This window comes from Vombatus ursinus, unplaced genomic scaffold (genome assembly GCF_900497805.2).
Source record: "Vombatus ursinus unplaced genomic scaffold, bare-nosed wombat genome assembly UNPS02014173.1, whole genome shotgun sequence".
Lineage (NCBI taxonomy): Eukaryota > Metazoa > Chordata > Mammalia > Diprotodontia > Vombatidae > Vombatus > Vombatus ursinus.
In genome coordinates this window covers 1,667,822-1,684,146 of record NW_020953951.1, presented here as the reverse complement: position 1 = coordinate 1,684,146, position 16,325 = coordinate 1,667,822, and the positions used below count along the sequence as shown (strand labels likewise).

General features: G+C 41.7%; 1 protein-coding gene across 2 annotated transcripts; it reads right to left on the bottom strand.

Annotated features, from left to right (window-relative positions):
* Positions 1–432: 432 nt before the first annotated feature.
* Positions 433–15,119, bottom strand: LOC114041416 (zinc finger protein 2 homolog). Of its 2 annotated transcripts, XM_027859856.1 has the most exons (5): positions 15,032–15,119; positions 14,320–14,482; positions 12,486–12,603; positions 11,685–11,738; positions 433–2,933 (listed from the first exon to the last, which is right to left on the bottom strand). In XM_027859856.1, the coding sequence occupies exons 3-5, from the start codon at positions 12,517–12,519 to the stop codon at positions 1,345–1,347; spliced, it is 1,677 nt and encodes a 558-aa protein (XP_027715657.1). In that variant the 5' UTR covers positions 12,520–12,603; positions 14,320–14,482; positions 15,032–15,119; the 3' UTR covers positions 433–1,344. The 2 variants fall into 2 exon arrangements, with proteins under 2 accessions (XP_027715657.1, XP_027715658.1); XM_027859857.1 differs by lacking the exon at positions 14,320–14,482 and having other exon boundaries at positions 15,032–15,092.
* Positions 15,120–16,325: the final 1,206 nt, after the last annotated feature.

Genomic DNA, 16,325 nt, shown 5'->3' with positions numbered 1-16,325 from the left:
TGGGCAAGTCACTTACTTCTCTGAGCCTCAGTTTCCTCATCTCTAAAATAAAAGGGTTGAATGAGGCTTCTTAAGTCCCTTCTAGTTCCAACTCGATGATCCTATGAAGTTACTTCTCCCTTCCCTCTCTGGTAATCTAGCAAGTGGGCTTTCCCCCGAAATGTAGAAGGGGCTTAAGTCACTAGCAAAACAAATACCAAACCAATTATGAGGCAGCATGGTATAGTGAATAGAATGCTGGAGTTGGAATGAGAAAAATCTGGGTTCAAGTCATGACTATGACAACTAGTAACTCTGTAGTTAGTAGGCAAGTCATTTAGATTGTAAATTCCTTGAAGGAAGGGACTATCTTTTGCCTCTTTTTGTATCCCCAGCACTTAACACAATGCCAGGCATATAGTAAGTAAGTCCTTAAAAATGTTTATTGAATGAATAAATGAAAATTTCTGTAAGCTCCAGTTTCTTCATCTGTAAAATGAGGGTTGGATTAGATGGCCTTGAAGGTCCCCTTCCGTCTCCATATCTACGATTCTATAAAAATATGAGCTCAACAACTATTCCATTATCAATGGGCATCCTACGTACGCTAAATAGCATTAAAAACAACAGGAATTATGCCAGAGCTAAGTGGAGAAGACTAATGGCAGATATCCAATGAACATTATTAAGTATCTAATGAATGCAAAACACAATTTTAATATGTTTAAAGTTCAACTGGGATTAAAAAAAAATCTCACATGATTTAGTTAGAAGGCAAATAAAAACCAATATACGGAATCATAGAATATCAAAACTGGAAATAATTGAGGCCAATCCCTTTAATTTACCAAGAAAATGAGGCCCCAGAGGAAAAATTATTTGCTTGATGTCAGTTAGTAGAATCAAGGCTGGGGCTAGAGTCCAGGTCTCCTGGTTTTTAGCTCATACTCTTTCCAGTGCATAAACTAAGTAGAAAATAATATGCCACAACATTAATACAGAAATACAAAAGGGCATATCATGGTATTTATAATTAGAGTTGGAAGTGGGAGGCTTCCTGGAGAAGGGGATTTTCAAAAAGATCTTGAAAGGGGTGAAGGGCAATGACATAAGAAAACAGGAAGATAGGTAAAAAGGCATAGAGGTAGGAATTAGCAGATCTTGTGCTAAGAAGTTGAAGCAGATTGACTTCAATCAATCTGGACAAAGTGGGGATGCTGATCTAGCTGGACCTGTACTTAGTACTCAAAGATTTACCCCCTTTCGTCTTACTGCCCCCCCCAAAAACCCCTATAACTAAACTGACTAGCCTTTACTATGTTAACTATCTAGGCTATGTTCTTCCTTTTCATTATAAACACCTGCTTATGCTCTGGTATGAATTCTCTGGTGTTTCCTCAAGTTTGAGCTCCACCTAAAGGTTTTCCCACATTCATTACACCCATATATTTTCTCCCCAGTATGAATTATTTGATGTTGAATGAGAGTTGAGCTACGACTAAAAGCTTTTCCACATTCATTGCATTCATATGGTCTCTGTCCTGTATGAACTCTTTGATGTTGAATAAGGCTTGAGCTATGAATGAAAGCCTTCCCACAGGCATTACACTCATGGGGTTTTTCTCCAGTATGAATTCTCTGATGTAAAATAAGATGAGAACTCTGACTAAAGACCTTTCCACATTCAAGACACCCATAGGGTTTCTCTCCAGTATGAATTCTCTGATGTAGGATAAGATGTGAGCTCCAACTGAAGGCTTTCCCACATTCATTACATTTATGAAGTTTCTCTCCACCATGAACTCGATGATGTTTTAAAAGGCCTGAACTGTCTAAGACATTCCCATTTTCATTATACTGATGGACTGTCTCCCCAGTGTGAATTCTCAGGTGTTCATTTAGGTGTGAACTACGGCTAAATGCTTTCCCACATTTATTACATCTATAGGGTTTCACTCCAGTATGAATTAATTGATGTTGAAAAAAGTTTGAACTCTGACTGAAGGATTTTTCACATATATTACATTTATAGGGTTTCTCTCCAGTATGAATTCTTTGATGTTCTCTAAGGTGTGAGCTTCGACTGAAGGCTTTCCCACATATGTGACATTTATGGGGTTTCTCACCAGTGTGAGTTCTCTGGTGTAGAATAAGATGTGAACTCTGACTGAAAGCTTTACCACATTCATTACATTTGTAGGGCTTCTCCCCTGTGTGAACTCTTTGATGTTTAATAAGGGTTGAGCTCCTACTGAAGGCTTTGCCACATTCTCTACATTTATGGGGTTTCTCTCCAGTATGGATTCGTTGATGTAATGTAAGCTGTGAGCTCTGACTAAAAGCTTTGCCACACTCTTTACATTCATAGGGTTTTTCTCCAGTATGAATTCTCTGATGTAACATAAGTTGTGAACGCCGACAGAAATCTTTCCCACATTCATTACATTTGTAAGGTTTCTCTCCTGTATGAATTTTCTGATGTTCAATAAGGTGAGAGTTGAGCCCAAAAGCTTTTCCACCTTCACTGCATTCAAAAGGTTTCTCTCCAGTATGAATTCTCTGATGGAGAATAAAGTCTGAATTGTATTTGAAGCTTTTGCCACAAGTATCACATTTATGGGACCTTTCTTCTGTAAGCTCTCTCTGCTGTGCAAAAAAATTGGAGTTCAGCCTAAAGTTTCTCCTAAATTCATTACATTCTTGTGCCCTCTTTTCTGTGAGTTTTTTTGGGTGAGGGGTGCTCACTTTCCTGAAATTTTTCTCCTGGAAAGGACATTTTCTTAAGCTATTCCCTGAAGAACTTTCCTTCTGTCTCTCCAAACTGCCTTCTGAGTCACAGCTTTCTCTAAATGAAAGACCCTGGGAACTTTCCAATGTCTTCCCCTCTGATTCTATTTCTTTGGAAACTTCCTGATTATGAGTGGATAGCCTTTTCTCAGTTCTGATCTTAGGACCTGAAAAAAATAAACAGATAATGTAAATTTCTCCTGTTGTCTTATAGAAATGAAGAAGTACTTGGCACATAGTAGGTTCTTAAGCATCTATTCCTAAACTAATGAAGAAATAAGATCATAAAATTGAAACTAATATCTAAGATAATTTTTGAAAATGTAACTTTTGATAGCTTATAAACAAGGGAACAAAATGGGAAGTTGATGTAATGCAGGGAATCCTAACCTGTGGTCCACAGATTCCCACCCTTCACCTCATGGGATCCATGGATAAATTTCAGGAAATCTATAAACTTAGATAGGAAAAAAATTTGCATCTTTATTTCACCAAAATTAGCATCCTTTGATAATCCTATACACTTTATTATATGCATTTTAAATGTTATTCTGAGAACAGTCTATAGGCTTCATCTGACCACTGAAGTTGTCCATAATACATAAAAGGTTAAGAACTCTAGTACCGTATAAAGAATACTGAATTCAGAGGCAGAAAGCATTGGTTCAAATTCTGGTGATGCTATTTATTGGCTACATAAACTTTAGCAAGTCACATACTACTCTATACCTCAGGTTCTTCATCTGAAGTCATTTGTAAGATGAGGGAATCTAACTAGATGATCTCAAAGGTCTCTCCCAGCTTGAGAATTTATACTCTGACCATTTGCTTTCATATGATAGAAGTTACTTACTAAGGGACTTAATGTCCCTTTTAAAAAGTTTTTTCTAAGTACCATTAAAATCCAGGTCTATATGTAGTACCTGCTATTATCCATTTTAAAGCACGTCTTCCAGTAGAAAATGGACTGAATTTGAAAATGAACTTTATGTTCCGGTCTTGGTCTTGCTGCTCACTAGCTATGTGACCCTGGGTAAGTCACTTCTATGGCCCATAGTTTCCTTGCTTATAAAATGAAGGGCTCTGAAACAGATGACCTTTAAGGTTTCTTCCAGTTCTAAATCATACATAAGGTACTATAAAAGTGGCCAAGAGCGAAGGCAGGGTGAGCACCAGGAAAGCCAGCAAAGAAAGGAAGTGTTTTTCATTACTAGCATAGGCCAGGTGGGAATGAACTCAAAAGATGTGGAGTTAGAAGAAAAGAGCTTTCAGAGTATATGGAAATAGAGGTGATATTCCACTGTCACTTAAGAGTTTTGGGTTTGTAAGCCTAAGTTTCTGTGGATCAGGTGGTTGCCATTAGGTGATCAAGGATATATGGCCTTAATACACAAGCCAAATTGCTGAGTTTTTTCTCAGAAGTGTATGACTGAGACTCAGAGCATTTAGGATTCTGTCAATTGCTTTTTCTATAAAGATATATTTTAAGATATGTAAAAAACTCCTTACAAAAGTTTTTGCTGTTGTTGCTCAGTCATTTTTCAGTTTTGTCCCACTCTTTGTGACCCCATTTGGGGTTTTCTTTGGCAAAGATACTGGAGTGGTTTTCCATTTCCTTCCCCAGATCAATTTGCAGATGAGGAAACTGAGGCAAACAGGGTTAAGTAACTTGCCTAGGGTCACAAAGCTAGAAAGTGTCTGAGGTCAAATTTGAATTCAGGAAAAGGAGTCTTTCTGACTACAGGCCTGCCACTTTATCTATTGCATCACCTAGCTGCCTTACAAAAGTAACACTAACTATAACTGCAGGGCATAAATAAACATATAATACAAATAAAACTTAAAAGAATTATAAATATCTAAATACAACTTGATGATACTTCTTAAATTTAACTTCAATTTTTAATAATCACTATAATCTAAATTTGACCTTCCTTCTGTGTCAGCAGATTCTTAACTGTCTCTGTCTTAGAGGTTAAAATCCTTTAATGTGTTTTTTCTTGCTGCTAGACTTAACTGCTATACATAACTCTACCCTGGCTTGCCCAAGGACTTAACAATCCCAGGACCTTGAAGACTGAGGAAAACACTTTTTACTTTAAGCTGCTTCCAGCTTATAAATGTCATTTATCAAAGAGAAACCAATACCATTTCCTCCCATCAAAGGATTTTTAAAAATTATCTCCCCTGCTCTAGCTAACTCACCCCTGTTCCTTTTAAAAAAAAAAAGTAATTTTACATAGCAAACAGATTTATTGACACCTGAATTCTTTGTCAGCAATGTCACTTCCCTTCTCAAAAATCTTCAGTCTATCTCAATGCCTATGGGATAAAATACAAACTTCTCAGCCTACCACTGAAGGCTCTCCAGAGACTGGTTACATTCCTTGACTTGTTTCATTCTACGCCCTCTAAAAGACTCTAGATTCCAACTAACTGGTGGGGCAATCAAGTGATATCATTCCATCCCATCTTCTCCAGTAGGTTACTCCCTCTATCACCCCATTCAGTTGTCTTCGACCTTTTCTTATCTACAGGCCATTTCTCTAATGCCTATTAACATGCCCATGTCTCCCCTATCCTTGAAAAACTCTTCTGGGGTCAGAGCCACAATGGTGGAAAAAAGGCAGTGACTCCTCTGAATTCTCCCAAATTCCTCTCCAAACAACTTTAAATAATCTCTCAAAACAAATTCTGGACAGCAGAATCCGAGAAAGGATGGAGTGAAACAATTTTCCAGCTAAGACAACTAGGAAGGTCAGCAAAAAAGATCTATCATACCAGGGTGAGAGTGGAGCACAGGCAGTGCAGGCCACCCCCCAGCAAACTAGCAGTGGCAGCTTCTGGAGCTCTCATCCTAAAAAATGTTAATGGAGTCAGACAACTGGTCAGAAGATTACAAGGGTTCCTCTGCTGGCACTGGGGTCAGGACTCTGTTGCATTGCCCATACATGGAGCTGGGTCATAGTCCCAGGATGAGGAAGAGCACTAGCATACCAGAGCTTGTGGCTACAGGGGAGTGGCGACCCTGGACACAGTTCCAGGACAGAAAAGAACACTTACAATAGTTCACAATCCAGTAGTAAACACACCTCCCCTTAGATTATACCACCTTGGGAGAACTGAAAACTTACAGATGCTCTGAAAAGAGCTGCACAAAAAACCTGAAGCTTGGAACAGAGCCCTCTCCACCTCAGGAGCAGAGTCCAACTTTAATATAAAGTTAAAAGCCAAGAAAGAGGCCATAAAAATGAGCAAATAACAAAAAAATTCTTGACCATAGACAGTTACTATAGTGACAGAGAAGATCAAAACACAGACTCAGAAGAAGGTAACAAAGTCAAAACTGCTACATCTAAAGCCTCAAAAAAAAAAAAAAAAAAAGTGAATTAGTCTGAGGCCCAAAAAGAATTCTAAGAAGAGCTTAAAAAGGATTTTAAAACTCAAGTAAGAGGGGTAGAGGTAAAATTGGGAAAAGAAATGACAGTGATAGAAAAAAAAAAATCATGAAAAAAAGAGTTGGCTTGGTAAATAAGGTGTAGGTGCGTACATTCACACCCACACACCCATACACACCATAATGAAGAAAATAACCCCTTAAAAAACAGAATAGGCCAAATCAGGGGTGGGGAACCTGCAGCCTCAAGGCTACATGTGGCCTTTTAAGTCCTTGGGTGCAGCCTTTTGACTAAGTTCAAGTTTTACAGAACACATCCTTTAACTAAGAGGATTTGTTCTGTGAAATTTGAATTCAGTCAAAGGGCCACACTTGAGGACCTAGAGGGCCACATAGGGCCTTGAGGCCACAGGTTCTCCACCCCAGGCCAAATGGTAAAAGAGACACAAAAACCCACTGAAGAGAAGAACTTCAAAAAAAGAATTAGCAAAATGGAAAAAAGATGTACAAAAATTCACTGAAAAGAACTCCTTAAAAAGCAGAATTGGCCAAATGGAAAAAGAAATAAACAAAAATTAGAATTAAACAAGAAGGTAGTGACTTGTGAGACATCAAGAAATAATCAAACAAAATCAAAAGAATGAAAAAACAGAAGAAAATGTGAAATATCTCATTGTAAAAAATAACTGACCTGGAAAACAGATAGAGGAGAGATAATCTGAGGATTGGATGACCTGAAATCCATGATCAAAAAAAAAAAAAAAAAAAAAGGAGCCTAGACATCATCTTTCAAAAAATTATCAAGGAAAACCATCTTGACATTCTAGAACCAGAGGGTAAAATGGAAATTGAAAGACTGCACTGATCACCTCCTGAAAAAGATCCTAAAATGAAAACTCCCAGGAATGTTATAGTCAAATTACAGAGCTCCCAGGTCAAGAAGAAAATACTGCAAGCAGCAGAATGAAACAATTCAAATATCACAGAGCCACAGTCAGGATAATACACGATTTAGCAGTTTCTACACCAAAGGATCAGAGGGCTTGGAATATGAAGTTAGGATTACAACCCGGAATCACCTGCCCAGCAAAACTGAGTGTAATACTTCGGAGGAAAAAAATGGATATTCAATGAAACAGAGGACTTTCAAGCATTCCTGATGAAAAGACCAGAACTGAATAGAAAATCTGACTTTCTAAGACTCTAGAGAAGGGTTAAAAAGGTAAAGAGGAAAGATAAATCATAAGGGATTCAATAAGGCTAAACTGTTTGCATTCCTGTAGGAGAAGATGCCTCAGACAGAAGATGCACAGTTGTTCTTGCCTGTTGTGTCTGTTAGGTGCCGGCCTTCACAGGCCAAGTGGTTCAGCCCAAGAGGTTCGGCCCAGTTGACAAATCTTTGTTGAACTGAATTGAACCTGATTCTGCTTCCGTTGTAGCCTATCTCTTTTTAAAAGGAGCTAATACTTTTTTCTCTTTTCTGACCATTTTAAGCACACAGTTATAACAGCTGTTTCTGTCATTTTGGTGATGTCAGACTCTTCATGACCCTATTTGGGGTTTTCTTGGCAAAGATACTGGAGTGGTTTGCCATTTCCTTCTCTAGCTCATTTTACAGATAAGGAAACTGAGGCAATGTTAAGTGACTGGCTCAGGGTCACACAGCTAATGAGTGTCTGAGGCTAGATTTTAACTCAGGTCTTTCTGACTCCAGGCCTGGCTCTCTATCCACTCACCACCTAGCCACCCTTAGTTAGAAGAACATATTTCTGTAAACAAAATCGCACTTGGTTTTCTTCAGAAGTAGGATGGAAAGAGAGGGGAGTCCTACTGATTCTTCCTCTGCACCATCTCTCAAACTCACCTAACCCCATCTGCTCCACTTCCAATGCCATCACACTCATCAGGATACTGCAAAAGCTTCCTAAAAATACATCCTCGTTTCTAGGCTCTTCTCCTCCAATCCATCCTACACACAGCTACTGGATTAATTTTCCTAAAGCACAGTTCCACTAAAGTACTTTGATACCTGGGTACAAAAAGGCTTTCCCAGCAGAGGTCAAGCTGAAGCTGGTCTTGCCAAACTCTAAAAGCTTCAAGCTAAAGCCTGTCAATGTCTAAAGACTAACACTATTAAGTATAAGGGGGCTCAGCTCCAGAAACCGGGCCAACAGGTGTTGATTTTGGTTAGCCAGAACAACTAATCAATATTATCTACTAACCTGTGGAGGAACTGTGATCTGCACTGCTGGAAGAAGCATTCAGAGCAACAAAATCACTGACCTTTTGAAGTACTGTTGCTTGATGATTTCCTTGGCTTACACGGAATCAATTTTCATCTCTGTGCAGATGATTCTCAAATCTACTTACCCAGCCTTAACCTCTCTGCTAATCTCCAAGTCTCAAACCTCCAACAACCTACTGGACATTTCAAACCGGATGAACTGAACTCATTCTCTTTCCTGCCAAAACTTTCCCCCTTTTAAACCTTCCTATTACCATTAAGGACACTACCATCCTCTCAGTCTCCCAGGCTAGCAACCTCAATTCCCCACTCTCACCCCCCCCCCAATATCCAATCTGTTGCTAAGACCTGTTGTTTCTACCTTCACTATACCTCTAGTACACACTCCCATCTCTCCTCTGACACTGCCACCACCCAGGCCCTCATTACCTCACAGTTAAACTTTTGCAATTGCCAGCTAGATGTCATAGAGAACAATGAATCTGAAGTGAGGAAGTGTTCAAATCCAGCTTCAGACACTTACTAGTGTGTGACCCTGGGTTAGTCACTTAACCTGTCTGCCTCAACCCCTTTTCTCTAAAATAGGATTAATAACAACACCTACCTTGAAGGGATGTTTTGTGAGGATCAATGAGATAATACTTTTAAAGGATTTTGAAACTCTTAAAGCACTATATAAATGCTAATTATAGCCTTCGGGTTGTTGCCTGGCTTCAATTCTCTCCCCACTCAGCTACCAAATTGCTCTTCCTAAAGTAGAGGTCTAACCGTGTCAATTCCCTATTCAATAAACTCTAATGGCTCCCTATCACCTCTAGGATCAAATAGAAGATCCTTTGTTCTGAACCCAAAGGTCCTGAACAGACAGTAGGAATACCTACTTGCTTCACACTTCTACTTCCAGACTCTCCCTTTACCCTGATTATTCAGCAACCTCTCCTCTTTTGAAATCTCAATCAAAATTTTCTACCCAATCTAAATCATAGTAACCTGTTGTATATTGACCCCCAGGTCACTTTCTTCCTTTCTCAAGGAATTCAACACCTGACACCATCTTCACTCCTCTCCATCTTCACACGGAGCTCCCTCTAACTCCCCAACTTCTCAATCCTTCAGCCTCCCTAGATCCTACGGCCTGCTGTTTTCATTCCATCTCAACCACATGTTGTGGTAGTCGCACACTGAATCCTACCAACTCCACTTCCTCAATTAGCAATTCTGACATTACTCTCTCAGACCATAACCTCCGGCATTTCATCTCTCCCTATGCTTCACCCCTCCTCAACCTATTCCACCATTCACACTTTTTCTAGGCAGGTACTCCTGCTCTAACTTTACTTTCCTCCCTCTCCAACTTCAACCCTATTGTTAAGACATTTCAGCATTACACTGTCCTGTTTTCAAATCCCTCACTCCATCATGCTATCATCTACCTTCTCTTGCCAAATTTCAGACTTAGATTACTCCCTCCATCTACCTTTTCCAATCCACTCACGGGCTGCTGAACAGAGCTAAAGGAGGCTCACTGGAGGTACTAGAGGTATATGCCAACTGGAGGTATATTATAAATTCATACTATCCAACCTCAACTGGGCCCTTGTCATAGCAAGGCAGTCCTTTTATTCCTCCCTAACTTGATTTCCTATCTCACTCCCCACAGAAGCTATTCCTAACCTTTCTTCCCTCCTCACACTTCCCACATCCCTGCCTCTCCCCGTTCCTCTTCTCCCATCGTCCCCTTGACCCCATCACCTACTCTCTTCTTTCCACCAGTCTCTGACAAAGATATGGTTCTTCTCCTTGACAAGGCCACCCCCTCTACAAGTGCACTTAATCCCAATAGCCTCTGTCTTCTTGAGGAGACTGCAACCTCAATCATTCCATCTCCCTGGAATCCTCAGCCTCTCCCTATTGACTGGTTCCTTCACTATTTCCTTTAAAAGAGCCTAAGCGACCCTCTACTATTAAAAATTTGTCACTTAACACTACCATTCCCTCAAGCTATCACCTTTTTCTCAATCAAATTCCTTGAAAAAGATATATAGATATATGTAGACATAGATATGTCTATACTTAACTCCACTTCCTTTCTGGCTTCTGACCTCATCACTCAACCAAAACTGCTTCAAAGTTGCAACAGTCTCTTAACTGACAAATCTGATGTTCTTTTCTTAGTCTTAACCCTTCTCAATCTTTCTGTGGCATTTAACACAGTGATCAACCTCTCCTCCAGGACCTCTCTCCTTTCTGGATCTCAGTGACATGATTTTCGACTGATTCTCCTACTGATCTGACCAGTCCTTCTCCATTTCCTTTGCTGGCTCATCATTCAGATCTTTGGAAATTCCCCAAAGTCCTGTCCCTAGATCCCCTCTGCAGGATCAACTCCTCTGTCTGGCTTTTAAAGTACTTCACATCCTGGCCCTCACCTATCTTTCCAGCCATACTGGACATTACTCCCCACCTCACAAGTTAAGATACTGCCAAACTAGTCCTCTCTCTGTTCCTTACAGGTCACACTCCATATCCTTTCTCCAAGTCTTTGCATTAGCTGCCCCAATGCCTGGAAAGCATTCTCTCCTCACTCCCACCTCCCCTAATCCCTCTCTTCCTTCAAGATGCAGACCAAGCACTACCCTCTACAAGAAGTCTATCCTGATCCCTTCAAATGCCAGTAACATCTTTCCCAAACTTCTTTATATTAAGCGACTCTGTATTTAATTAGGCTTATTCTCTTCATATTTGTTCTGTGTAAGTGCTTCTCGTCTTACTCAACAGAATATCAGCCCCCTGCAAGTAGTGATTGATTCTGTGCATTTATGCCTCCAGAACCCAACACAGTAGCTCAAACACAGCAGGCACTTAAAGGGTATTTGTGATTTGCTGACTGATTGTGGGCAAGTCATTTCTCTACTCTGAGTTTCAGTTTTCTCATCTCTAACATGGGGAAAGTAATACTTGTACAATCTAATCTCACAGGGCTATTATAAGGAAAGCCCACTGTAAACCTTCACACACCATATAAACATGACTCTTCTCTCCCAATCTCTGCCTGACAACATCCTACCTACCCTTCAAGGCCCAGGTAAAATGCCACCTCCTCCATGAAGCTGTCCAGATATCCCAAGTAAGAAGTGATCTTTCCCTTATTGAATCTCATAGCACTACCAGATACACCCAGACTCTTCTAATTTCTGTTGTACTTATTTGTCCTTTTGCCGTGTCTGTGTATAAAGTGTACTGTAAACTCTTAAAGGTAGGAACCATCTTACTTACCTTTTTGCTTGCTTCCAGGGCCCAGCATAAAAATCTTCAGTAGATTCCCATTGCCTACAGATCAAAGTTCAAATGTCTTTGTCCAGTATTCAAGGCCCTCCACAAGCCAAAACCACCCTGCCTCCCTAGTTCCTTCAATAAACCCTCATATGACATGAACACAGGTAACGTGTAAAATGGAACTGGAATAAAAAAAAAAACCTGGGCTACTTATTAACTTTATGGCCCTAGACAAACCGGACTGGGCCTCAGTTTTCTCATACATAAAACACGGAGCTTGAACTAAATAATCACTAAGGTCTAGATTCTACGATCTATTTCAGCTAAAATCCAAGAACTCATTCAGAGCTTGAATTTAAGTAACCCCTCTAAGTATTGTTCACAAAATCATATTAGGTAGTCCTTTCCCCTTCTTCCTCCCTTTTTCCACCTCCCCAATATGAATCTTTCGCCTAGATTTGTACAGCTACATTTCTGGAGTCAAGTGAAGGACTGGACAAAGGAATAGGAACACTGTGATGTGGACACTAGATCTGTAGTGAGAGGACCTTGGTTCCAATCCTGCCTCTGCTACTTCTCCACTGGATGAGCTCACTGCAAGTCATTTCACCCATCTACACCTCAATTTTGTCATCATAAAATAAAGATTAAGACTAGACAGCCTCCTAGCTCTTTTCTGGCTCTAAATTCCATGAGCCCATCCCTGAGTCAGCTCAGTAAAGTCCTTCAGAAGCCCTGCAGCTATTAATAAGGCAGGCAAGGCCAAAAGCCCCAAGAGAGCAGATTCCAGAGAGTCCTTACCTAGGGAGACCATGTTCCCATAATTCTCCAGCATCACATCCCTGTAGAACACCTTTTCATGGAGGTCAGGTTACTCCAACCTGAGCCATACAGCCACAGCCTTGTACATCGATGACTCCTAAAACAACACGTTCCAGGAGGACAGAGAATGAGGGGAAGAAGAGAAAACAAAGGGGAAGGGGATGGAAATATAAAAGATCCTGCATATTTATGTCCTTGTGGAGACAAGGGAACTAAGTCCAGTATTACATGCATAGAATCTGATTCCCACTTATCCTTCCATAGAGAAGAGAGTCACTGGGACCCCAGCAAAACTTGTCAAAGAATCAATGGTGAATCCACAACTAGAAGCTAGGTCCTAACTCCCAGTCCCAGGATTTTTCACCAACTCCATACTAATTTTATTTATTTAATTTCATTTGGAATAGAACCAAAAGCTCACAAACCTAGGAAACTGGGAGGTCAGAGGTGATCCAAAAGGCCTATGTTCTGGGGGTATGGAATGGTACAATAGAAAACACCCTCTTCTTGGAATCAGGACACCTCCATTCTATTCTCAGCTCTGCCAATGACTTGCTGTGTGACCTTGGGCATGCCACTTCCCAATAATGAGCCTTTTCACTTCCAAAAATTAGGCCAAAAGCCCTACTCTACATACCTTTCAGCACTGTGAAGATGAAAGCACTAAAGAAATATGTTCTATTATCATTATTATATATCTGACATTCATTCAACAAACATTTGAGTACCCAATATATGCAAGGGGTGGTAGAGAGTATCAGACAAGGACTATATTGCAGATAAGTACTGTAGAACCCTGGTGACCACAGACAAGTCACTCATCTCTATGGGTTGTCATTTCTTAAAGGAGAAGGGAGAATGATCTCTAAGATCCCTTTCAGTTCTGAATCCAGCAATGATCTTTTTTGTCCATAATTATGATGTCAGCGATACAAACTGTGTGTAACTTACAGTTTTAGTGACTTGCTTGGGAACTGAGACATCAGGCTTATAAAATTCCTTACATTAATCATTTTATTTGATCTTTACAATCCTGGAGGTAAGCATTATCTTCATTTTACAGATGAGGAAAATGAGCTCTTTAAGACTGCCTCCAACCTCCCTTGCCAGACTCATTCCATATTAGTCCTCTCCATACATTCGATAGTCCAACCACACTGGCCTCTCTATGTACTATTCCCTAACTCAATATCCTATCTCCTACTTTTGCACATGCTGTCCCCACCCCCATTGCTGGAATGTTTGCCTCACCTGTGTCTCTTAAAATCCTTAGCTTCCTTCAAGGCTCAACTTAGATGGCACCTCCTACTGGAATCTGATCCTGATGCTCCTAGATGTTAGTATTCTATCTCTTCTCAAATTTATCTGTTTACCTATTTCCTCTTCCCCAACAGAATGTAAGTCCCTTAAGGTTAATGATTGTTTTTTATTTTGTTTCTGTAGAATCTTGTATATAACAGACTCTAAATTCTTGTTAAATTGAATTAAATGATTTGCCCTTGGTCACACAGCAAATTAAATGTGGAGAGGCAGGATTACCATTCAAATCTCTCCCTACTCCAAGTTCTAAAAACTTTCCCCACCTTGAGACTGTAAACTTACTGAAGGTAGGATTTATCTGGCAGACCAAGCAAAGCGCTGGGCCTTGTTAAGGGAATGAATGAGTGACATTTGCAGCCTCTTTCACATAAATATCACCCTCAGGCAGCCTTTTTGGGTGCCCAAAGGCCCTCAGCCCTCAAAAGCTCCCATAAACTAACAAGTGCACAGCCTGGTCAGCCACACAAAGCTATCGTAAACTACAGGTACTCACAAGTCCCCTTTACAACATCCTCAGAGGTGTCAGTACAATCTTCAATGGGAGACCTCCAGTGATGGAAAACTCACTACTATGCAGAAGATTATCTCCCTGGAGTTGAGAGTCGGGAAGGACCTGGGTTTGAATCCTGCCTCAGACCAGCAGTAGATGTGGGACCCTAGGAAAACCACAACCTCTCTTAAACGTTTAGTCTCCTCATCTGTAAACTGAGGATAACAGCATCTACTTCATAGGAGGTGAAATAGATAACATGTGCGAAGCATTTTGCAAACCTTAAAGCGTTAAGTAAGTGCTTATTGTTATTATTATTATCATTATTATCATTACTGCACCCCCCCCCCCACTCCCGCTCCCCGGGGCCCATCCCACCCTGGGCCAGCCCTAACAGCGGGAACGATCTCCCCACTGGGTCGTGCGGCGGTGCTTCTGCCTTTCTCTGTATCCCCAGCGCCCAGCTCGGAGCTTCGCACACAGTAGGCGCCTCACAAATGCTTGGAAGCTGAGGTCGGGCTCGCACCCAGCTACCCGGCCGCATCTTCCCCGTCTATGCCCGCTCTTCAGGGAAGCTTCGAGGACCCCGAGGGCGGGGCGGGGCGGGGCTCGAGAACTCGGGCCCCCAAGGTCCGGGCGGGGCTGGCAAGGAATGGGGGAGGAGGACGGGGACCGCGGACACACCCTGGAGGGGTGGAACCCGGACCACACTCACCGGCCGCCGCGGGGTCCTCGGGAAAGGCCACCGGCAGCGGCCACCAACAACGACGACCGGAAGCGACCCGGGAAGCCACCGGCCGGCGGAGCAGGAGTCGGGCCTACAGCGCTTCCTGGGAAGCTCTAGGCTTCTGGGAGGACTGCCCATCTCGGTGGTTCAACGCGTCCGGGGAGACAGCCCCGCCCCCTAAGGGGCGAGTGGGAGGGGAAAGAGGAGTCGAGGGCCCGTCCCACTCGCCACCTCACTCGTCCCTTCTCCATAGCAACTGAACCTTTACCCTTCGGTTTAATTTAATGAACATTAAGTGGTTATTAGTATCATCCTATTTTTGTTGTTCTGTCGTGTCCGCCTCTTTGGGGTTTTCTTGGCAAAGATACTGGAGTGGTTTGCCATTTCCTTCTCCAGCTCATTTGTACAGATGAGGAAACTGAGGTAAACAGGGTTAAGGGACTTGCCCAGGGTCACACTGCTAGTAAGTGTCTGAGGCTGAATTTGAACTCAGATCTTCCTGACTCATCTTCCTGAGCTCAAATCTGGCCTCACTTTCATTTTCTGTAAAAATGATGGAGTTGGGGTAGCTAGGTGGCTCAGTGGATAGAGTACCAGCCCTAGAGTCAGGAGGATCTGAGTTCAAAACCAGCCTCATAGACATTACTAGCTGGGCAAGTCACTTAACCCCAATTACCTCAAAACAACAACAACAAAAATCATGGGATTGAATAAGGCTGGAACTTTTGGGAGATGAGGTCGGGGGCCTTCCAGAAGAAGAAAAGGAGCTATCAGGTCAGGTCAGGGATGGGGCTGGGAGTGGAGGTTGGTGACACCAAAGGTCAGCTCTATCCACTTCCCTTTTCATTTGGGCAAGAGTTTCTCCCTCTTCACTCACCCTGCTATGATAGCTTAGCAGACTTATGCAACGAACCCCCTTGCAATGCCCACCGGAAGCTTCCTGCTGAGGGTAAGCACTGCACTGTCCAGGGCTCAACCTTGAAATAGAAGCTTCCTGGTATAAAGGGGAAAGTCCTGGAGTGGGAGTCAGGACACCTGGGTTCCAGTTCTAGCTCTGCCATTAACTCATTTTTTTACCTTAAGAATGGTAATTGCCTCCTGTAGGCTTCATTTTCCTTTGGTGTGAAAAGGGAATAGAACTAAATGATCTCAGGAAAAGATAGACAGACAGAAAGAAAGACAGAGAGAGATTGAAGGAGGAGGAAGAGAGGAGGGAGAGACAGACAGAGAGACACAGAGAGAGAAACACAGAGAGAGAGACAGAGAGAGGAAGAAAGGAAAG